The sequence below is a fragment of the Microtus oregoni genome, unplaced genomic scaffold, assembly GCF_018167655.1.
Source record: "Microtus oregoni isolate MIOR12 unplaced genomic scaffold, Mior012 000046F_ref0000063, whole genome shotgun sequence".
Classification (NCBI taxonomy): domain Eukaryota; kingdom Metazoa; phylum Chordata; class Mammalia; order Rodentia; family Cricetidae; genus Microtus; species Microtus oregoni.
In genome coordinates this window covers 18,963,388-18,987,391 of record NW_024543220.1, presented here as the reverse complement: position 1 = coordinate 18,987,391, position 24,004 = coordinate 18,963,388, and the positions used below count along the sequence as shown (strand labels likewise).

At 46.4% G+C, this 24,004-nt stretch overlaps 1 protein-coding gene across 8 annotated transcripts in view; it reads right to left on the bottom strand.

Annotated features, from left to right (window-relative positions):
* The window catches only part of Pcnt (pericentrin), an 85,809-nt gene that overhangs the window by 49,823 nt on the left and 11,982 nt on the right, over positions 1–24,004 (bottom strand). For 7 of the 8 annotated variants that reach the window (XM_041634593.1, XM_041634600.1, XM_041634599.1 and 4 more), the window contains exons 9-15: positions 22,058–22,298; positions 21,128–21,215; positions 16,480–16,657; positions 14,706–14,923; positions 10,958–11,415; positions 8,779–9,343; positions 6,343–6,540 (exon numbers count right to left, since the gene is read on the bottom strand). In XM_041634593.1, coding sequence (XP_041490527.1) covers positions 6,343–6,540; positions 8,779–9,343; positions 10,958–11,415; positions 14,706–14,923; positions 16,480–16,657; positions 21,128–21,215; positions 22,058–22,298 — 1,946 coding nt within the window. The remainder of the gene's footprint in view (positions 1–6,342; positions 6,541–8,778; positions 9,344–10,957; positions 11,416–14,705; positions 14,924–16,479; positions 16,658–21,127; positions 21,216–22,057; positions 22,299–24,004) is intronic. The other variant, XM_041634594.1, reaches the window with a different exon arrangement.

Genomic DNA, 24,004 nt, shown 5'->3' with positions numbered 1-24,004 from the left:
CGATTAGGGATGGAGCTGCAAGACTCCAGAGGCTCCCAAGGGGAAAGGCATGGGCAAGGTCAGCAGCTACCACTCGTGAGAACACAGACCCTGGCTGCCTGGGTAGCAGCTTCCCTATCGCATGTCCTCCCACATGGAGGGAGAATGTCTGTATAAAATAGGGGAAGGTCTGTCAAGCAAGCACCCAAAGTCTAAGCTTGAAGGGAGAAAAAGTAGCAAGACAATTCAGCAATCCAAACATACAGAAAGAACAAGATGGCGTACAGCTCACTTAGCATGCGTGAGCTGCAGCACTGCCCCCACTTCCCCACTTTCCCAGAAAGTCCAGCAAAGCAGCACATGCTGTAATCTCAGCGCTCGAAAGACAAGAACATCATTAGAGGATCATGACTTTGAAGCCATCTGAACAACAAAATCTTAGTTCAGAACAAAACAATCATAAATCTGAAATAATCGAGTGCCTAGCAGGGGCAGTGCACGCCTTTAATCCCAGCAAGAAGGCAGAGGCAGGCAGATCTGTGAGTTCAAGGCCAACCTGGTCTATAGAGTAAGTTCCATGATAGCCAGAGTTACACGAGAAACCCTGCCTTGAAAAACAAAACAAAACAAGAAAATCCACAAAAATGTGTAAGGAAAAAATTCAAAAATAGAAAAAATATCAAATGATACAAGCAGGCATTTTACATTTGAAAAACACGGACTGACTATAAACATATGAAGAGATGCTCACTTCGTTGGCAAATAAGGAAGTGCAAACTTGGGAACATGACATCATTTCATAGCCCCAAAACCAGCAGGACAGGTAGGGCTGACCGGACAAGTAGGGTGTGAAGTGTGGGAAGAGCCCAGTAGAGGAGGCTACGATTTCCTAATCATGTCGGATACGGCAGAGGGCTCTAACTGAGCACTGCAGATCCTGAGAAGTTTCACACCATTGGGACAGGAGACCCCAAAGAAAAACCACAGTAACTTAACTGATTAAAGCAGGAAAATGGAAAAAGCCAACGGCCCTGCTGAGGTAACATCACAAAATGAAGCACAGCAATGAGCATTTCACACGCTGTGCTGAGCCTCAATGTACAATAGAGACACTGGGCCAGCAAAGAGCTCAAAGGGTAAGGAAGGCACTTGCTGCCAAGCCTGCCACCCCGAGTTCAAACCCTATTCCCACAGGGCAGAGAGAACCAACTTGCACAAATTGTCCTCTTGCCTCCACATGTATGATGTCACTTATTCAGGCCCGCCCACCCAATAGTAAATAAACGGAGGGGTGTGTGTGTGTGAAAAATATGTCCCTTGTGCAAAATTCAAATACAAAGTTACACAAGTGTATTATTCAGAAGTGCACTAGGAAAAAATGAAACGCATTAGTGTAAAAAAAAAAACCTAAAAATACAAGATGGTAGCGTCCATGGGAAGGAAAGGGGTATGAGCTCAAAGAGAAACACTGTGGAGGCATAAGCTATAAGCTACTTAATCTGGGTAACAGGACATGGTTACTTTTCACAGTGTTATTTTAACTGCACATGTGCGGGACGATTAATAAAAACCCAGAGAGAAACTGGGGTTCAACCTAAAGGTCAGAAAAGCAAAACAGCCAGCCACTGGCTCTTACCTCTACCTTAGTCCAAAATGGCGATCCTGCCTCCATGAATCCTCAAAATGAGACTGTGTGAGAGCTGTCTCCTCCTGTTTTATAATCCTCTCTAGGCCTGGGATTAAAGGCGTGCGCCACTACTGCCTGGTTTCTATGGCAAACTAGTGTGAGCTACGGGGATTAAAGGTGTGGGTCACCACTGCCTGGTCTGTAAGGCTGACCAGTGGGGCTGTTTTACTCTCTGGTCTGCGGGCAAGCTTTATTTATTAAAATACTCACTACACCCCGAGGCTTTGACTGCCCTGTTGGCCACTCGCCTTCCTGTGCAGTCACGGTCACGTCAAGCCACCTCCCAGCACAAGTGAGGTCTCGCAGTTGGGACCATGTCCCTTTCATCTGACACTGCTGACAGACAGTGGCTCTAGCTTTCAGTAGCCACGAGAGTTTGAAAATCACGGAACTCCCACTGGTCCCAGTGCCCAGCGTACAAACACAGGGTAAGAGATACAGCAACGAAAACACGCTGTCGCACATAACACAGCACCTGACATACACATACCAGCACACTGACCCTGCCATGGCACCAGCAAGTTCAAGCCTGCATGACTGCTATCGGAAGACATGTGATGTACTCAATCTTCAAAGATTAATTGTATGAAAAGGCATTTATACTTTTATAGATTATAAAGCCAGTCAATTAAAAAAAAAATGGTGAGATGGCTTAGCAGATAAAAGTGTGTGTGTGTGTGTGTGTGTGTGTGTGTGTGTGTGTGTAAACTATACATACTGAGCAGGTTGTAATTATACACACACATACATATATTTATACCTACAATGTAAATAAAAATAAATCTTCAAAAAGGAAAAGAAATGATGCTTTTAAAGCTCTTTTTAGATTTCTCCTGCAATAAAACAGAAGAGCCAGCAAACTGTGTCCCCTGTATTCAGCTGGTGGTCCTTTGACACTGACCATGAACAGAAAAAATAAAGGGGTTCACATAGGACCCCACTAGGAAAGGCCAACAATGGAACCCAGGTATACACAGGCTGACACTGGACCCTTCTGCCTTCAAGCTGAGCCGCAGGAACCCCCCTGGCTAGAGGATAGCTCAGTGTAGGCTTCACTGTTCCTGTCTCAGGAAGGGCTTTAAGGCACACACGGAATACCTTCTTGTACACAGGACACACGTATTCCAAGGGAGGCTAGCACACAGCAGGCAGCCCAACCTGCCACCAGGCAGAGCCGTAAGAGTAGAGCACAGTGTCCTAGGAAAGCCTGCAGCAGACAAAACGGGAGAACCGCACATGTTCAGGACAACTGGGAGAACCGCACATGTTCAGGAACCTCACGGGGGCCACCACAGTTACAACGTTCATCTGACAGGGGACTAACCAAAAGTTCCACCCTTGCAACTTCTTCCCACCTCTAGCTGCCTTGGCCTTCTTTACAACCATTTTGCTGGTATGGTCAATATAAAAAATGGTGTCTGGTGGGCAAGACGACTCGGCACTTGCTGCACTTCTGGACAATCTGAGTGTGGTTCCCGGCACCCATCAGTCACCTAACAACCACTCATAACTCCAGTTCCTGAGGATCCAACACCCTCTTCTGGCCTCCACAGGCACCACACACATGTGGAGCACATGCATGCATACACACACACGCATGCATACACACATGCACACGCACACACACACAAGTAAAAATAAAACTTTCAAAAAATGTTTTTAAAAAGTTACTCTTAGATTTCTCTAACCACCTACAAAAATACAGTGAAGTACTGTCTACTAGAAACTAGAATAAGCAGCCTCGGAAAGAACAAAAGGGAGAGACAGCGCACAAAGAACACCACTTACAATGAAGGCAAACACTGCTAATAGAAAAGTACAGACACTCAGACTACATAAAACCTTCGACAGTTCTCTTGCCACTTCCAAAGACTAGCCTATGAGCAGGTCTGATTTTTCTATAAGAAAATATGAAACCGCCCTATACAGTCACCAGTGGTCACTCTGCAGCTACTCTGGACCACAGTCCTTGCTTAGTGTCAACAGCCAGGGAGACTTCTTCATGGGACACAGTTCTATCGAAAAGAAATCAAGCTAGCCATTGGTGGCGCATGCCTTTAATCCCAACACTCAGCAGGCAGAGGCAGGCGGATCTCTGGGAGTTCGAGGCCAGCCTGGTCTACAGAGCTAGTTCCAGGACAGTCAGGACTACCTGGAAACCCTCTCTGAAAAGCAAAAACAGAAAAGAAAGAAAGAAATCAAGCTTACATTTTCAGAGACTAGTTTTCACAAGCACACTCCAAAGGGCGGTAATCTGGGAAGCAGCCGCCTGACTAACGCGTTCTCTTCAATGAGCCTGCTGAGAAGAGACTTTGGTCTCCAGACAGGTGCAAGATATTTGTGGATCAACAGAGCATGGAGGACAGCAAGAACAGCACGTCCCTGCTATTCTGGGACACTGGTCCTGGCATCCTAGGGAGCACTCTGAGAGGCTCTCTGAAATGTCTGTCAAAGCAGAAGACCCCAGAAGAAATGTCTCATAGCCAAGGCAAGACTGACCACATGACAAGACTGCTTATGCTTAAGAGACCCAGCCACATGGATGCAGGGCTAAGGGTAAAGAGTCAATCACCCTTATAGGAACAAAAGTTAAAGACTCAGTGCACACAAGGCGCCGTGCAGAGCCTGATAGAAGCAGAAGTTTAAGCTAGGGATGGTATGAGATGGAGGAATGTCTATTGCAGCGAGTGTGGGTTCTGGAGAGGCTATACAGGGGCCGATGATACAAACACCAATGCCAGCATGCAGCCTGATGAACAATAAGGTTAAGGGTTTATTTGATTGTTATTGATCCGTTCAATATTGTGCATACTGAAATCCCCCTCCAAACAAACAACAACAACAACAAATTGACACAAGGCCTCACAAATTCCAGCTGTCCTGGAATTTGCTTTGTAGACCATGTTGACCTCAAACTAACAGAGATCAGCCTGCCTCTGCCTCCTGAGTGCTGGGATCAAAGGAATGCACCACTATTGCCAGGCAAAATGTAGTAATTTTTCAATTAACATAAAATAGTAAAATAGCACCTCTACCTCATCACAGCCAACTGTTCCTGTCTTTGAAATTAGCTGTACACAGCACCCACGCAAAAAGGCATTAATTATGCACCCAGCCAACAGGGGCAAAGCTACACCATCCCTAGAATCGATCAGACACCTCAAGCATCGACAGCATCACTACAGATACTGCCAAGCACTCAACAGTGCAGCCACAGACGGCCCCAAGCCCTCTACAGGACAGTTCTACCACAAATGTCCCCAGCACTCACCAGCACTACCGCCCAAAACAAGCATGGAAAACCAGAAAACAACCTTCATACATAGCTCTGAAAGCCAATTCCATGTGTTGCAACAGAAAGGATGGGTAAGAGCTACCATCGTCAACAGGAGAGCAAATCATTAAAAAGGTACTGGCTTCTTAGCACACTGGCAGCTCAGGACGGTCCCTCAAGACAGGAGGGACAACACTTGTGAGAATCAACCTAGAGAGCACCGCATGCGGGCAGACTATAGCCTCGAAGTATAAGGCTGCCCTCCAGACCCGTCCACTCTCTCTGGCTCTCAAGCACAGTACTACCCTGCAGCAGATCTCGTCTTCTGAGATCCCTTGCCACTTTATCACAGCCCTTGAGGGCTGAGCCCTGAGCAGGACCCAGAGGCCAATACCTAGACTTTAAAGTAAGTGATTTACAAATTCTAATTTCAGAAATCAAGCCACATGTCGCAGTGACTATGAGTTATTAACCTAGCAAACCTAGGCTCTATCTGATAGCTAAAAAATATATTATTGTAGCCTTGTTTTGTCTTTTTTTTTTTTTTTTTGAGAAAAGGTTTCTCAGTAGTTTTGGAGCCTGTCCTGGAACTAGCTCTTGTAAACCAGGCTGGCCTCAAACTCCCAGAGATCCACCTGCCTCTGCCTCCCAAATATATATATATATATATATTCTGAAGAAGAAACCAGACTGTGTATATTATATATATACATATATGTGCCTGTGTGCACAAACTGCACTGTGCCGACAGTATCAACCATGTGCAGCAGCTTACTCCATCACATCCTCTACTCTCTCCACATGGTTGATTCCTACAGTTGAGTCGATGCCTACCTGTGTTCTGTCTTTGTGAGCAGGCATTTAAATACTGCTCTTAAGATAGGACAGCAGCAGGTAAAGTATTTGCCCTAACTCTGAGGACAAGAGTTCAAATCCCCAGTATCACATAAAAGCAAGAAGACTTGCCTATAATCGCAGCAAGCAGAAGGCAAAGACACAATCCTCAGAGCAATCTGGCCTTCTAGACTAGCTCCAACAGTGAGGTCTGGATTCAAGGGAGAGACTCAACTTCAAGAAATAAGATGGAATGATTGAGAAAGACATTTGACAGTCAACCTCCTGCCTCCACACATGTACAAACACACACACACACACACACACACACACACACACACACACACACTGAGTGCATCCACACGAATGCAAACAAACATAGACACATGCATATACAAATACACACAAATCAAACTCAAAACCAAAACATTACTCCCCACTGATCTGAGCTCCAGCAGAGACCCCAGTATCCATGGCCAGTGTGGCTCCACGGTGGTCATCAAATGGCCCTAGACAGCACAGCATCACCAATGTGCTACCCTATGGGATGATACATGGGGAAGCTTACCTGTGCAGCCTGTTCCTGAGATGCCTGCAGCTCTGGAGGTTTGGCCAACTCTGCTTGTGGCTTCTGCATTTCAACAGTGTGTGGGGCTCCCAGATCCTCAGGCACAGCTTGGTGCAGCAGGACCTCAGCACCCACGCTACCCAAGGCTGCATGCCCGTCCTTCTCTAGCAGGGTCCTCTGAGCCCTCAGTTCCTCCTGCTGAGAGAGAGTTTCCATGGTGTCAAGCCATAGCATACCCCAGATTTCCCCATCCCAGGAGTGTAATATGTGCAGGAATTGGTAATCATTCCAAATGCTTCCTATAGTTAAATTCTGTCAACAATAAAGTTCAACCACGACTTAAAGTATTTGTGTGAGACGCATGCTTTTACTTTTAAAATAAACTTTATCTTAGAATTTTAAGATGCATTTCTATCATTTTTAATTATGTAAGGTGTGTGTGTCTGCATGTGGGTATGGGTATAGAAGAGCAGGTGTCAGCAGAGGTCAGAGGTGTTGAACCTCCTGGAGCTGGAGTTACAGGCAGTTGTGAGCTGCTTGGCATGGGTGCTGGGAACCAAAAACCTGGACCCTCTGGAAAAGCAGCAAGTGCTGAACCATCTCTCCAACCCAGAACCCAATTCTCTTTAAACCAAATGAATTAAGACGATCCACGGGGGGGGGGGGGGGGGGGGGGGCGCAATGTGTGGGAGGAGGGGGAGGGAAATGGGAAATGGGGAGGAGGTGGAAATTTTTTCAACTAAAAAAAAAAATAGCCGGGCGGTGGTGGCACATGCCTTTAATCCCAGCACTCGGGAGGCAGAGGCAGGCGGATCTCTGAGAGTTCGAGACCAGCCTGGTCTACAAGAGCTAGTTCCAGGACAGGCTCCAAAGCCAGAGAGAAACCCTGTCTCGAAAAACAAAATAAATAAATAAATAAATAAACAAACAAATAAATAAATAAATAAAATAAACAAAAAGAGATGATCCGGGGCTGGAGAGATGGCTCAGCGGTTAAGAGCACTGACTGCTCTTCCAGAGGACCCGGGTTCGATTCCCAGCACCCACATGGCAGCTCACAACTGTCTGAAAATGCAGTTCCATGAGATCTGACACCTTCACACCAACAAACATAATAAAGTAAATAAATAAGTAAATAAATAAAAAAAAGTTTTTTTTAAAAAAAAAAAGAGATGATCCACAGGTTCAGATCCGTGGACTGGGAATAAGGTCCAGTCCCTTAACTTGTACTGGTTTGTGGCAAGGGAGAATAGATGTCTACTAACCAAAGTTGCAGTTCTAGAGTACAGGATGGTATTGAAGACCTCCCAGCAGTCCAAAACAGTTCTCCAAATTAGTCCAGAGAAACAGAATGGCTCCTGTCTCTAGGTCACTCTAGACATTAGGATGGACGCACCATACACAGTAGGTCAGTCTAGACATTAGGATGGACGCACCACATATAATAGGTCAGTCTAGACATTAGGATGGATGCACTACACGTAGTAGGTCAGTCTAGACATTAGGATGGATGCACCACACACAGTAGGTCATTCTAGACATTAGGACAGACGCACCACACAAATAGGTCAGTATAGACATCAGGATGGATGCACCATACACAGGAGATCAGTCTAGACATTAGGACGGATGCACTACACACAGTAGGTCAGTCTAGATATTAGGTAGGATGCACCTAGGCTCTCCCAGTTGCTCCATGCATTACTACACAACAGCCTAACCCATTTCAGGAAGATAGAATCCACCATCTAGGAAGGGCAAAGAAGTGTAAAGCACACTAAATGGGTTTTAAGTTGGTAGGTAGGGCTTATTCACAGTAACAAACTCCTATGTCTTGTGAACAGACATGAGCCAACTGTGAGTTTGCCAGAAATTTCCTCTTCATATAAAAAACTTGAAGTACCAGCCAAAGGGACTATCACACCATGTTCTTCATGCCAAAAAACAAAGCAAACAAATAAACAAAATACCCACTGAATATCAGGAAATATCAATCAAAAAGGGAAACAAGGCTTTGCATGCACAACATAAAAATCAGATCCATCTACTGTGGTCTCAAAACTAGGATGCACAGGAGGGACTTGGGTCGGCTTCAGGGAGTTCCGAGACCTAGCAATGCAACCCTACCTGACTGTTCCAATCATCTACAGTGAGCCCATAAATCAACACTGCTATCAACCAATAAGAGATACAGATACACACACACACACACACACACACACACACACACACAGACACGTATGTGCCAACACAGAGTGTATACACAGAGAGGCAGACACGGGCACAAGAGACATAGGTTCACAGACACATTCAGGTGTGTTAAACAAGACACAGAGATGCATGTGCACAAACGCCCAGACACATATAACATGTGGCCCATACATGAGTAATCAGGAGATCCAGTCCTGAATCAAGGAAGGGGCCCCGGCACCTCACCTGCTGTGCGCCTGGAAGGTCAGTGGCCGGGTCTTTCCTGGTCCCTGTGTGTCTGGCCTGCATTCTGACTCTCAAGCTGTCTTCCGCAGACTGAAGCTCCTCATCGTGTTTCAGTTTCAGTTTTTCCAACTCACGTGTCAAAAGCTCTTTGTGAGAAGAGTCCTTTTTCTGTAGCTGTTCCTCGAGCTCTGCTCGCAAAAGCTCCAAAGCCTTTCTGTGTTCATCCCGAATAGTCTGAATGTCGGCCAAGTAACAGGATTCCAACGCCTCCAAACTGGACAAATGTCTCATCTCTAAAGCGCTGATTTCAGCATTGTGTTTTACCTGCAGTTCAGACACATGCGTCTCAAGAAGTACCTGCTGCCTGCTCTCCAGGGAGGCAAGCTGTTCGGCGAGCTCAGAGTGGTGCTTGGTCTCGAGCTCCATCCTCAGGGCCTGAAGTTGCTGCTGGTGTCCCTGCTGCAGGAGCTGGAGTTCATGGGTGTGCTTCTCCTGGGCATCCCGAAAGAAAGCGTCTTGTTCCTTGGCAAACGTCTCCATAATCTCTTTACGCTCTTCCAAAAACCTGAGGCAACACTCAAGGAGAACACAAGCAATAGGGCATATGGGCACACTGTACATAGCCCCTCTGAGTCACAAACTACATTTCCCAGCTAACAGGGACGGCAGCCAGGCCCAGCCTTGACACGCCCTCTTCCCCATGGAGCCACCTCCCAGGACCAAGGGCTTTCGGTCTTCCACAGAGTACTGAGCTGTAGGATCTCTGTAAGACAGGATCTCAAAGGTCCTGTGGAATTGGAGATCCAACCCAGACAATAACAGGTCTGCACCTGAACTCCAATCTCAAACCCAGAGTCCTTAGCATTCGGATGCTGAGAAGCTGGGGAAGGTGGAGAACGATGGGGGCCAATCCACTGCAGATTCAACAGTCCCATGGCAAGCATACATCAGTCTCTCCAGCCTGAGGACTGGGGGCTGAATAATCAGTTTCTGTTCTAAATCTGTAACTTCAAGGAAACTTGACTTAGAAGGAAATGTTTACTTTTAAAACCATATGCTTAAAGCTGAAAAGACTCACAAAACACTCATCTCAATGAAGGACATTCGCATAAGACCTCATAAGTGAGGCTTAAGATTCTGTTACTGCATGCCAAGTACGGTGGCAATGACTTTAATCCTGGAACTTGGGAAGCAAAGGTAGGCAGATCTCGGTACACTGGAAACCAGATTGGTCTAAATTGTAGGTTCTAGGAAAGCCAGGACTACAGAAAGACCCTGTCTCAAAAAAACCAACCAAATAAAAAGATTTTGTCACTGAGAGATTAGAGAGATGGCTGAGGAGTTAAGGGCACTGGCTGCTCTTCCAGGGCATGGGTTCAATTCCCTGCACCCACGTGGCAGCTCAAAAACACCTGAAACTCCAGTTCCTGGTGATTTGATGCTCTCTTCTGGCCTCCAGAGGTAACAGGTAGGCATGTAGTACACAGACATACAGACAGAACACTACCCATACACAGAAAATAGCTTTCAAGAATTTAAATATATGAAAACATTAAAAAGAATAAAAAATAAAATTCAGTTTATTATAAAAAAAGATCTGTTACTGAGATTTTAAAACATGAAAACAAAGAATAAAAGCATATATGGGCACAGTACATATAACCACAGCATGCAGAAGATAAAGGTGGAAGGATTAGGAGTTAGGGGCCAGCCAGGGCTACACAGAGAGTATGCGGTCAACAAAGCCTATACGACAAGGCTATGTCTCAAAACAAAAGCTAGATATGGCAGGATGTACTTATAGTCCAGCATTTAAGAGGCTGAGGCTAGAGGACTGTAGTGTACCTTTAAGACAGCTTGGGCACCAAAAGGAGACCTCTTCTCAAAACCAAACAAGCAAACAAGGATGAAGACACCCAGGAGCACGCACACTCATGTCCGTGCAAGGTACCCAAGCTCCAGAGGACGGATGTAACTATGCTACTCCCAGCAGACCTACCGTGGAGCACAAGCCTTCTCTTCTGGGTTGGTAAAAATGCGGTATAACACACCTTGTTCCACTTCCTTCCAGGTTCCTAACCAAGCCCCCTCTCTACATCCTCCTAGGTCCCTCTTACCCCTGCCAGCACGCTGGGCAGAAGGCGCCACACCAAACCCACCACTGCACAACATTACCCACCTGTTCTGGGCCATCATCAGCTGCAGGGCACAGTCTTCTTTCTCACGGAGGAGCGTGGCATGCTCCTCATCCGGGGCCACAAGGGGCTCCTGGCCACACTGGCTACAGGGCAGAGCTTCATCTCTAGTGAGTTCTTGTTCTAGCTCCCGCAGGCGGCCCTGCTGCTCCATCAGAGATCTCTCCAGGTCCAAGATCTGGGCTGCCTGCTGGTCCTGCAGGTGCCTCATGCCAGACTCCCGAAGCTCAAACCTGCTTATTATGGACTGTTTCTCACACTCGGCCTTTTCTCTTAGCTCGAGAAACATGGAGGTTAATCTCTCTTCGGCTTCTCTCTTTAGGGCCTCGTGTGAACGTTCCCATTCTGCTTTCTTTCTTTGGAATTCTTGTTTCAACAGCTGAATCTTCTCCTCAGCTTTATTTAGTTTTACCTGATGGTCTTCAACTAGACTACATTTGACCTATAAGATGAGAAGGTTTTATATAAGAGGAAAGAAACTACAGGAAAAGATTGTTGGATGCGATGACCCCAGTGTGTCCCTGAACACGGAAATTTCTACAGTTTATTTCAAAACACAGCAGTGGGAATCCATCCAATTTTGATGGGAATGAAAATACCCTAAAATAGACAAAAGTTAAACTTTTACACCTGGAAACTTTTATGCCATAAAACCCAACACCTGAAGCCATGCACACAAGCACATGGGCACGCATTCACATGCGCCTGCAGCAAAGACGAATCTATGGGTCTTTTGCAAGGGGGACCTCATCCAGGACAGCAAGAGGAGAAACCCAAGAGAGACAAGTTTAAGTCACCTGATCTATAACAAACAAAATAATTCTAAAGGGCGCTTGAAGAGGAAAATAAATAAAAAAGCTTAGGCTAGGCAGATACCTTAAATTCTAAGAAAGAAAAGAGTAGGGAATAAACTCTACCATCAATAAGAATCACATCAGTGTCAAAAAAGGAATGTGAGTGTGACCTGTCCATCAAGCTAAAGACTAAGTTCCTTTCTTCTGGTGACGAGGAAACAAATCTAATCAGGCCAACTCTTCCTGAGCAGAGCACCAGACATGGCCCAATCCCAGGCTGACTCCAATTAATGCAGACGTAGAATGGGCTCTGAGAGCAGGCAGGCTAAAGCTACAAGAACTGAACAAAACATTCATCCCAAAACAGAGATGACACGTGGACTCCGAATCCATCAAGATAACTGGGGAAACGCAATTTCAAAGCCCTGTAGAATCCAATCTCATAACACATTGCCTACAATATCCAGATGTAACACAAAGCTGGAGGATATAAAACAGGCAAACAAAACAGGAAAATGGGACCCACGCTAAAGAGATAATACAATCAATCTGGAACAGTTCCAAGCTGGCAGAGATAATAGAATCATCAGAACAGGGTTCAAGCCTATAACTGAAACCCTGACCAAAACAACACAACTTGTCAAAGACATTTCACTGCAGCAGAAGAGTAAGGATAAAGATGGAAAAAAGGCTTTAAATAAAAGAAAACTTGTACAAAGGACCCAAACAGCAGGATATAGTAAAGGAAATTCTAAAAATAGGGAGAAACGATGCACACATGGCCTATGACCTCAGGAGGGAGTGAAGGGCATCAGACATGCTAAGAAAGTCCAAGATGATTAGTTTCCATGATAGCTTTCAGTTTTCTTAATTTACTTTTTGGGTTCTGTTGTTGTTCTGTTTTTATTTTTACTATGAGATGGAGATCTCATAACATAAGTCAGGCTGGCCTCAAACTCACTACATAGCGGATGACGGTTTTGAACTCCTGATCACAGGCCTCCCTCGTCTCTGGAGTACTGGATACTGGGGTTAAAGGTATATACTACCATCTGTGGCTCCCTTAATTTCTTCAAATCCCTGACTTTTCAGAGCAAATCTTTTAACTCTGTTCTTGTTGAGGTAACAACATACATGGATGTTAACACTTAGAAAACTGCGGCATAAAAGATTAGAAAAAAGGGGCAGAGGAACATATAGAAAATTAACAACAAAGTGGCAGGCCTAAATCTAACATCAGTAACTGCATTAAATGGTCGTAGACTCCGCACTATAATTTGAAGGCAGAGATTGCCAAAATAAGTTAATATTATATAACACACTCTACATGAAATATATTTTATATTCATTAACCTAAATAAAAAATATATAATAACAAAAAGCTAAGAAAAAGCACAATGCTAAACAGAGTGGCACACGCCTATAATCCTAGCATTCCATAATTCAGCAAGACTGTTATGTCAAAAACTTTTTTTTTACACGAACATCAAGGATGGCATAACTATACTAATAAAAAAGAGAAAACTGATTTTAAGGCAAAGAGTATAAGGAGATATTTCATTAATAATAAAAAGGTAAATCTTCCAGGAAGATATAATCATAAACATGTAAATGTATAACAGAACTTCAAAATGTTTAAAGCAAAAATTAAACAAAATTACTATAGGAGAATTCCACATTCCCTTCTTCTTACTATTTTTGTTGTTTGCTTGTTTTGTTGGGTTTTTTTTGTTGTTGTTGTTGTTGTTTTGTTTTTTTGAGACAGGGTTTCTCTGTAGCTTTGGATCCTGTCCTGGAACTAGCTCTTGTAGACCAGGCTGGTCTCGAACTCACAGAGATCCGCCTGCTTCTGCCTCCCGAGTGCTGGGATTAAAGGCATGCGCCACCACCACCTGGCTGCTCGTTTTGTTTTTTGAGAAAGGGTTTCTGTGTGTAACCCTGACTATCATGGAATTCTGTATATAGACCAGGCTGGCCTCAAAGTCAAAGATCTGCCTGTCCCTGCTTTTGAAGTACTGGGATTAAAGCCATGTACCACCATGCCTGGCCACATTTCTTTCTTGAATTGATTCTCCAGATAAAAATATGGCCTGGGAAACAAACATCTATTGTTTAGGAAACTCTGTCTGGAAAGATCAAAGGCCACATGATTGGCTGCTGACTTGGGCAAGGTGGTTCACACAACTTTCCACAAAGCTTTATCTATTACTAGCTTATCCAAGTCTTTACCAGGTCCTTAATTTTAAAGGCAATTTGATAATCAAACTTGTAGGCAAAAAGAGACTTCTCTAAAGTTCTTTTCTGATGGAGAATGAAAATCTATGAAGTCATTCACAAAGAAGAACAAAGGCATGAAGAGGGCAGAGGCGTGAAAGACGTGTTCAGACATGGTTAAAAGCACGATGAAGAGACCATGGTTAACATACAGAAAACAAAAGACAAATATCAGTTTCCACTCCTCGAGTGGTGCTGGCTGCGTAATGATGGCCCCTTTGTAACTGTGAAGAGGCTGACATTTTCCATTCTGCCCATGCCCACAATGGTATGGCCGTGACTTTCTCAAGCTGACAAATACCTAGGGAGAAGCTCGGTATCTGAATTTTCCACAGGAGTTGAACAATCACCATGAAGGCTGTGAAGAATCTGGAATACTTTGAAGACAGTGGCATGCGGATCAGAAGATTGCCAGTGCCCTTCCTGGGAGTCTCTGAGGATGCCTGGCCATTTCCTTAAGGAGCTAAACCGGCTCTGGTCTTGGGTACCAGACCTTAAAAAAGTTTTCTGGAAAACCCACTTGCATTTCTTTCCTCAAGAATCTGGTGCACACACTCCGACAGCAATGCCATGCATAGTTCAGGGTGTCCTCAGGACCTCCTGGTGTGCACAGACCACACGCCTTCCACAAGAAAACAGAGCCTTGCTGAGGGCCATTACTCACGTTCTCCAGGTCCTCCTTCAGGTGGGTCTCATGCTGAAGCTTCTCCTGTAAATTTCTGTTCTCTATTTTTAAGAGTTCAATTTCTTCCTTAAGCTCAGTCTGAAGAAGAGAAAGTTTAACCTTCTGTTCAGCTTCCAAACTCAGGATTCTGGCAGCCACCTGAGCATCCACCTCCAAAGCCATGTCCTGTTCATACTGGAGACGTCCTTGTGTGAGCTCTTGAGGAACAAGGGAGAGGGAAGACAATCACAGACCCTGTCTCCACAAGCAGCACCAAGAGAATGGCAGCAGCCTGCACACTATTCAGCTAACAGGACACCACTCTTCGAACACCCCGATGCTGACTCAGGGCAGCAGAGAAGCCAGGTCTTCAGTGTCCTCTCTGCAGGTACATCCCTGGCCTACATTCCCTGGTGTCTCCACGGCATACACCTAGGCAGCTCAAGGTATTCCTTAAGGACAGGCATGCTGTGCGACCTGCTGCCAGTCACCCAGAGTGAACCCTGTGCCCAGCATCAGACCCACAGAGACTGGCATTGGGCTGAGCCTGAACTGAGGCACACCTAGGGAGTGAGTGTGCGAGCTGAGCACACGGCCTCCTCTAAATCAGACCTGGGTCTTCTTCTCTGGAGATGGAAACTAAGGCACAAGCCCTGCGTTTAGAGTAAGAACAAGTTACACTTCAGGGACTGCATGGACATGAGCAGCACAAATGACAGAACATGTCCCTGGTACAGCAAGGACGAGAGCAATAAGGGACAGGAGCATGTTGGCCCCTGGCTCTCAAGCGGGACTGTACACCTCTCTCCCTGCCCTGTCCAACGCTGAATGGAACTCCAGAGCAACACAGGCTTTCACCTCGCAGAAAGGGATGGCCAAAACTGATCCCATCGCTGCTTGAAGTGGGGCCCTCAACTCGGCTTTCTCACTTCCTCCGCAAGCGGACCACTGTACTCAGGAGGGCTCAACAGCAATGGACACACTCTGTCACCGTGTTTCACAGCAGCTGGCTTCTGCTGCCCACCTCTAGAGTCACTGGGACTGACCACTATCCAGACCCGTGGACCACGCCTCTAAGATAACCAGAGTCTTTCTATGCTACATGCTACTCCCTCCAGGCCACCTCACATGAGCTCCTTCCCTCACCCTCCCTGGGTGACCCGCAGTCTTGGTCTGACCAGCTGAGCCACTATGCTAGGCCTGAAGAAGCAGAGCGGAGTCTAATATCAGACCCCTAGGTGAGCAGTCACCTCTGGTGCTGCACGCTGTTCCTGCAAGTCTCTTCTCAAAAGTGACGTCAGTTCCCTAAGACCAGAGTGTGGCTTCATCAGACCCAACCCTGGTCTGGAGAAAACCATCTCTATAGACAGAGCAAGCCAACAGCAGGCAGGTGTCTTGCGCTAAGGCCAGCACTCTCCTAACTCAGCCTCATTCAACAGCAGGCAGGTGTCCTGCGCTAAGGCCAGCACTCCCCGAATCAGCCCCATCTAACTGCGCATTCAACAGCAGGCAGGTGTCCTGCGCTAAGGCCAGCACTCCCCGAATCAGCCCCATCTAACTGTGAGGGATGAGTCCCTACAGCAGGGGTCTGCATTACACTGTGGCAGGCTCATGGTCTTCGTGTGGACATCACTAATGAGAGCCGAAGCAGCCATGTGTCCAGGTGCTCCATGGGCAGAAAACACGAGGAAAGCGGCAGCCTTCTCCCGAGACACGCCCCAAGAACTGGCACTGGCAGGAAAATAAGGAGCCTGGATGGATAGATGGGACACACCTTGGCTGTGCTGGTCTGAGAATCCAAGTGGGAGTCTCTCCTGTTCTGCTTCCTCGGGCCTCAGGTGGTGGCTGTGTGACTTGTCCTCATTGAGTTGGAAATCGAGGGAAGAATTCAACACACCTGCTTCGTGCCTGGGGTCTTCTTCCAGTCCTACATGTAAACTTGTCGAGTTCTCCTAAAGGACCACACAGGACAGGTGAGTCAGTGAGCCCCATCACCCTGTTCTGCTACTACTCTTGGGACATTTCCTGCTGTGCTCGGAGCAAAATATAAACCCAGCTAGATTCATACGCCACACAACTGACCCTGGTACAGACACGGCACAGTACTTCTTCCCATCCACCAGTGTCCTGGCAGGATCCCAGGACCCACAGAAGCAGTGGCTACAGCCTGAGAACAGCATGCACAAGAGGCCATGGCAGCAATAGAAGCCATCCTCCCCATGGGCATTCATTCCATCGCAGTGGTGTCTATAGTATCTAACGGGATTCCTCTACTGTCCATCGTCGGCATCTCTCCTCCTCAGAGTTCAGCTGTCTCCCCACCCCCAGCATCCTTTATCCAGTCTCATATCTTAAGCCTAGGCCTCTCCTAAACTCTGCACTTCTGTGATCTGACACCCAGTAATGACAATGCTGATGCCTAGCATTCAGAGCGCTGGCCCAAGTCTGTTCCAGGCAGCATGGAGGCCGTTCTGGCAGTCATTTCACGCCCTCATCAGAGCTCTCCTAAAGGCCACTCTCTCTCACTCACATCCTGAGATTAGCCAGTCCATAAATTCAGCTCACCGCTTCAATTGTGGGGGCCAGCCCGGAAAGCTAAGTCTTCCAACCATTATCACCTGGGACTCTGGGTAAATTTAAATGGAGTCTGGAGTCTCAATAGCTTACCCTGAGACAATGCCTGGCAGGCATTATCAGACCCCCACCCAAGAGCAGACCATTCAAAGGAAATTCCTGGCATTCCAAGCACTGTAGATAGGAACACCTGCCACCAGCACTTCACCAGGACACACCTAGACAGATGTCAGCCAATCAGGGGTCCTTACCTCAGAGACCCCCTCACCCCCACCCACCTTTACTACTATAAAAACCCAATTCTAATTGAGCTCAGGGCTCTCAGGATATTCCAATATGTTGGACATGTGGAAAGACTGAGTTTGCAAACTTGATTAAAATAAAGGCTCTTTGCTTTTATATACGGGACTCTGTCTCTTTTGCTGGCTTTTGTGGGGACCCACAGATTTGGACATAACACAATCACTTTTGACATCAGGTCCTATTCCTGTGCCAGCCTCAGTCTCAAATCAGTGTCTCCCTGAAGCCGATCCCCATGTCTCTCAGGAGAACCTGCTCTGGCCTGAGGTCTCTGCTCACTGCCCCCGGGTGCTGTGACTGACACTTCTCTGCCTCAGACCTACCATGAGCCACATGGAGGTAGGATAGGCCTCCACACTTCCTCATTCCAACTTCTATGGCATCCTCTCTGCCTCTCAACATCCCTCTCAGGGCCCGATTCTGGACTTGTTCAGATGTGGGGCAACGATACAGTCCCTACAAAAAGGAAGAGGCAACCCAAGTGGATTTCTAGTTGCCGCCAAGTCCCTAGCCCTAAGTACAGGCTCTGCCCTTGCAGGTTCAGAGCACTCTCTTCAGCACAGAACGGATGGATCCGCATATATGGAAAACGTAGCCACTGAACCCATTTCCTCAAAACTACCTTTCAAAACAAGACTTATGTTCTTATTGCTAGAGAAATAAGGATCGTGAAACTGCTGAGACAGATTTGGCCCTGTGACAACAAGAAGATGTGGGACAGTGCTGTCTCACTGAGGGTAAACAAGGGATAAGCAATGGGAGTCAGAAGGGTGGAGTCACCGAGGATCCCTTGGCCCACTCCAAAGAAAGAGATGGTAGGGCCCAACAAGCAAAAGCATGAAAGCAAACACCTCCATCCGGGCACAAAGGCGAACAGTGCTGGGAATTAGTCAACTAGAGAAAAGAACAAAGACAACAGAAGCAAAATGGGCAAAGAGAAGGAATAAAGAAAGCCACAACGAATGGAATAATAGTTGAAAAGCAAGTGAAAAGACATCAGCTTCAGGAAGAACGAAAAGACACGAACACACAAGAGACGGAGCATGCACACTTTGGTGATGTCCACTCCGCAGCTGTGGTGAGACCAGTCAGGAAAACTGCAGAGGACTGTCGTCTGTGAACACTTACATACACCTGCAAGCATTTTTTTTAATTAGACATAGAACCCATCATTTCTAGCTCTACACCCTCCTGACACACACTTTTAAGAAAAATGTTATTCATAAACTTATGAAAAGCAGAAGCAGTGTGAATCAATGTCCACCCACTGCTGGCAGGTGGAGATCCTGCAGTCAGGACTCCCAGAAAAGAACCAGGGGCAGGATGGACCCTCGTGGTGGATGCAAAGGCCTCAGACTGGGACAGGCAGGCCCAGGGCAGATCCCACCAAGTGGATAGCACTCTCTCCCTGAACACACCAGGGTCCCCAGGCATAGAAGCAGAAACTGGCAAAGTGAGAAAAACAAAACAAAACCCTACCCAGAAAATAGAATCCAAACAGCTATAAGTTAAATGAGAAAACATAAGAACATTGGTCTTTGTTCTCAGAGTCAATCATGAAGCTGACAAGAGCTATGGATGACAGAAAACACAGGCCAATGAACAGTCCAACCAGACTGAACACCCTAGAGGAGAGCCGAGATTCAGAGGCCTCGCCTTGCATCTAGCATGAAAAAAGGGTACGTGTAGGGGGTGAGGTTCTCAAGCCCAGAGGATTAACAAGAGTCACAGGGTGCAGCCACACAGTGGGGTATAAGATGGAGCACAGGGGAGCTCTGTCATTTACCAGAGCAAGGAGAAACCAGTTATTACAGACATTTGGGCAAAAGGGATTTCAAGGGCTGGAAAAAACCTGTCATAGGTTGAAGTGTGACTCCCTCCCAAGAGAGAGTCACACGCTATAAAGAGTCCTATCTCCAGGCCTCAGAATAGGGCTGTTTAAGATAGGGGGGTTATATCTCCAGGCCTCAGGATAGGGCTGTTTAAGATGGAGGGTTTAAAGGGGTTACTAAAGTAAAACATCAGAGAGGCCATAATCCATGCCGACTGCATCTTTACAAGGAGACGTGAGCAAGGGCCGGGAGATATAACCCGGTTTATACTGAGCGCTTGTCTAACATACACAAGTCCTGGGTTTGATCCCCAGCACCGCATAAAACTGTGTGATGGTGCACACCTGTAATCCTAACACTTGAGAGACAAGGACAAAAAAATCAAAAGATGAAGAGATGATCAATGAGATCAGGACAGACAGACAGACACACACACACACACACACAAGAACTAGGAAAACTTCATTTGCACGTCAAGAAGCAGCATCCCACGGAGGACTAAGCTGTAGCACTTTGATCTTGGATGTTATCTGTTCTTTAAGTCCCGAGTCCGTGACTGTCACAGCAGCTTCAAGCCAATGAACACAGCATCACAGAGGAGGCAGAGCATGCCTGCAGCCAGGGCAGCGCTGCGCTGAAGACTACACTGCCCAGTACGGCAGGCGCTAGGGTTGCTGGAACAGCTGGCAATAACCATCAGGTGACCTCAGTGTACAGCCGCATGCAAATGTGCAGCAGCTGCGTGTTGAAGGCCACTGCGCAGTCTGCAGTCAGGGCAGGCTCCATGACTCCAGGAAGCAGTTTGGATAGCGCTACTCCAGAGGATCAAAATAACAGAAATAAGCATGGCGACAGTTGAAGAACAAAGACTAATGAAGATACTTAACACATAACTAAAGACAAACAGTCCCATGGGACGGCAAGATGGCTCAGCAGGTGGGGATGCTTGCTGCCAAGCTTGGGACAACCTGATTTCTATCTAGGGGACCCACATGCTGAGAGGGAGCAAAATCACACCCACACAATTGTCCTCTGACCTCCACAGACAGGCTGTGGCGCACACCCACATACACACATACACACTGAATAAACACGTTTTTTAAAAACCCAACGACCGGGGCTGGAGAGATGGCTCAGCGGTTAAGAGCATTGCCTGCTCTTCCAAAGGTCCTGAGTTCAATTCCCAGCAACCACATGGTGGCTCACAACCATCTGTAATGAGGTCTGGTGCCCTCTTCTGGCCTGCAGACATACACACAAACAGAATATTGTATACATAATAAATAAATAAATATTTTAAAAAAAAAAAGACACTCACCTAAATAGGACCACATTTACAGGCACAGAGGGTGGGCAAGGGTGAGACTTCAGCTTCTTAAAAAAAAAAAAAAAAAAACCCAACGACCTAGCCTCACCCCTGTCAGTATGTCCAGTCGAGGCTGACAGGTGTGCAGGGCGGCAAAGGAAGCCTTGGTGAGAGCTGGGAAATGAGCAGCTCTGTAAGCAAGCAGCAGGAGGAGGAGGGACACAGCCTCAGACAGGCCAGGACGCACACGAGAGAGAGGTTAAAGGTGTTCTGAAGACAGAAAATCAAGTTCCCCTGAGTGAGGAGTCAACAAAACAGAACAGATTTTATGAGGCAGAAGACAGCCAACTTCTAATGTAAAGACAAATGACGCTCAGCGTCCTCTCAGAGTAAAACACACAGCTTGTCACCTGCAGCTGCTCAAGCTGAAGATCAAGTGGCTCGGGTTGCTCCTTTCTTTCTGGGCCAAATGTCTCCTCTGGGAATATACAGGATGAACTAGAGAGAGAAGACACGTAGAAAAGCTTTAGTGTGCTGGGCATGGTGGCACATACCTTGAATTCCAGCACTCAGGAGGCAGAGGCAGGCAAGTCTCTTTGAGTGCAAGGCCAGACTGGTGTATACAGTGAACTCCAGGACAGCCAGGGCTACACAGTGAGACCCTTTCTCAAAACCAAAACCAACAAAAATAAGTAAAATAGCAAAGCTTTGAGGGCTAGAGAGAGGGCTCAGTGGTTAAAAGCACTGGTTGCTCTTGCAAAGAGTCTGAGTTCAATTCCCAGCACCCACATGGTGGCTCAAAGGGGTCTGTAGCTCCAGTTCTAGGGGAGCCAACACATTCTTCTGACTTCCATGAGCACATGGTACACATACATATATGCAGACAAAACATTCATACACATAAAATAAAAAAACATTAAAAAGGTTAAAAAAATAAGAGCTTTAGTGCACCCCTTTCTTGCCCACTCTGTTCCTGGGCCCAACCACACAGAGGTAAGAATTGGCGTTAAGGCCCAGATGATGCAGGCCTATATGCTGTTTAGCCAGTACTATATAACACAGGGGCGTGGGACTGGATCACAGGGACACACGCTGGCTCTCCTGGGCTTGACGTGGTGGTACACACCTTTAATTTCAATATTGGGAAACAGAGGCAGGTGGACTCTGAGTTCCACACCAGTCAAGGCAATAAAAACAAAAACAAAATAAAATAAAAACAGCAAAAAGCCCAGCTTTACTGTACTCCATTAGTATGAGATCACAAACGGAAGAAGAGCAAACATAGCCCAAGACACCCCACATCTCAGAAGGCTACTCAATGGGAACAATGTCTCCATTACCTGATCTCCCCACACTCCAGAGAATCCTCCCTGGTCTCCTGTAGCCGTTGCTGGAACAAGGTCAGGTCTTCTTGGTATGTCTTCTCAGCATCCCTCAACTTCTTCTCAAAATAGACACGCAGGTGCTCCAGCTCCGACTCGTGCTGGGCTCTCTCCTGCTGCTGCTGCTGAGCGAAGTCTGCCCGCAGGTGCTCCAGCTCCTCCAGGTGAGCGTCTCGGGCCAGCGGTGGCTCCCATGACCCTTCGGCAGAAGGAAGCAAATAATCACGAGGGAAAGCCAGGTCCCTGAGCAGACTCTGAGAAGGGCCTACCCCTCCTGACTGTGAGTAGGTAAAAGCCTCCTGCCTTGGGGTCACTCAGCATCTCAGCAACCCCTTAGAAAGCTGAGCACCTGGGAAGCAGGACAACTGGTTGTGGCAAGAAACATGGTCCTGGCAACAGAGAACTGTATCCTGTCATCATCTCAGTGACTCTAGAAACAGGTTTGGAGCAAGGCACAGCTGCTGACCCCTGGACTTGAGCTGAGAGAGTTCCTGAGCAGAGAACACAGACACAGCACCCCAAACTTTCTTTGAGCTTATATTTGAGGCTATCAAAGTGATCATTTTCTGCACAGCAACACAAAACACATGTAAGCTTGCAACCCAGCGAATGCTACCAACTGGTATTGTGGAATATTATGGAATATTACTTTAACTATGTAAAGGTGTGTTACATTTGTTTATGCTGCATTTGCTTAACTATATAAAGGTGTGTTGCTTTTGTTTATGCTGCATATGTTTAACTATGTAAAGATGTGTTGTTGTTTCACCTTGATTGCCTAAGGTATCTGATTGGTCTAATAAAGAGTTGACTGTCCAATAGCTGGGCAGTAGCAGGATAGGTGGGGCTGGAGGGCAGAGAAAATAAGTAGGAGAATTCTAGGCTTGGGAGAAGAAAACGGGAGAAAGAGAGATAGATCCCTAAAGGCCAATCAGGCAGCTGCCAGCCAGCAGAAATGGAGTAGGAATTACAAAAAGAGAGGTAAAAAGCCTGGAGGCTAAACAGAGATGAAGAGAAACAGGTTAAGTTAAAAGAGCTAGCAAGAAACAAGAATAAGACAAGGCTGAGCATTCATAAATAATAATTCTCCTTGTCATGATTTGGGAGCTGGTTGGTGGCCTGAAAGAAAGTCTGCTACAAACTAAGGCAACCACTAACAAACAATGGAGATTGACAAGTTACATCCCCAAAGGTTTTATATCAAAGTTTCCTGAAGATGAAGTTCCACGGAGGACCACACTAGTCCTAGTCAACCTACCTCTTGTCTAGTCTCTACTAACAGAAGGACCCTGCTGTTGCATCACCCAATAGCACTGCCAGGTACAGCTAACACATGAAGGACACTGTACACCCGAAGAACCTGTACCGTTGGAGGCACAGTCATGTGATCACCACTCAGCTGATACACTGAGGGACGAAAAGAAAAACTGAAACCTCTCTAATGTACAAATTTCCTTTCCTTTTTTAAGGATTTATCTTTACTTTAAGTCTATTAGTGTTTGTCTGCCCATATGTATGGGCAAACAGTGCCCATAAAGGCCAGAAGAGGGCATCAGATTCCCCAGAACTAGAGTTATACATGGTTGTGAACCTGCCATAAATAAAGGTGCTGGGTACCAAGTGTATGTTGTCTGCAAGAGCAGCAAATACATTCTGATGTCAAAATTTTTTATTTGTATACAAAACATATATCATTTTCAAGATGCACAAGCCACACCTTTAATCCCAGCACATGGGAGGCAGAGACAGGTGGATCTCCATGAGTTCGAGACCAGCCTGGTCTACAAGGACAAACTCCAAAGTTACAGAGAAACCCTGTCTCAAAAAACCAAAATAAGGGGGCTGGAGAGATGGCTCAGAGGTTAAGAGCATTGCCTGCTCTTCCAAAGGTCCTGAGTTCAATTC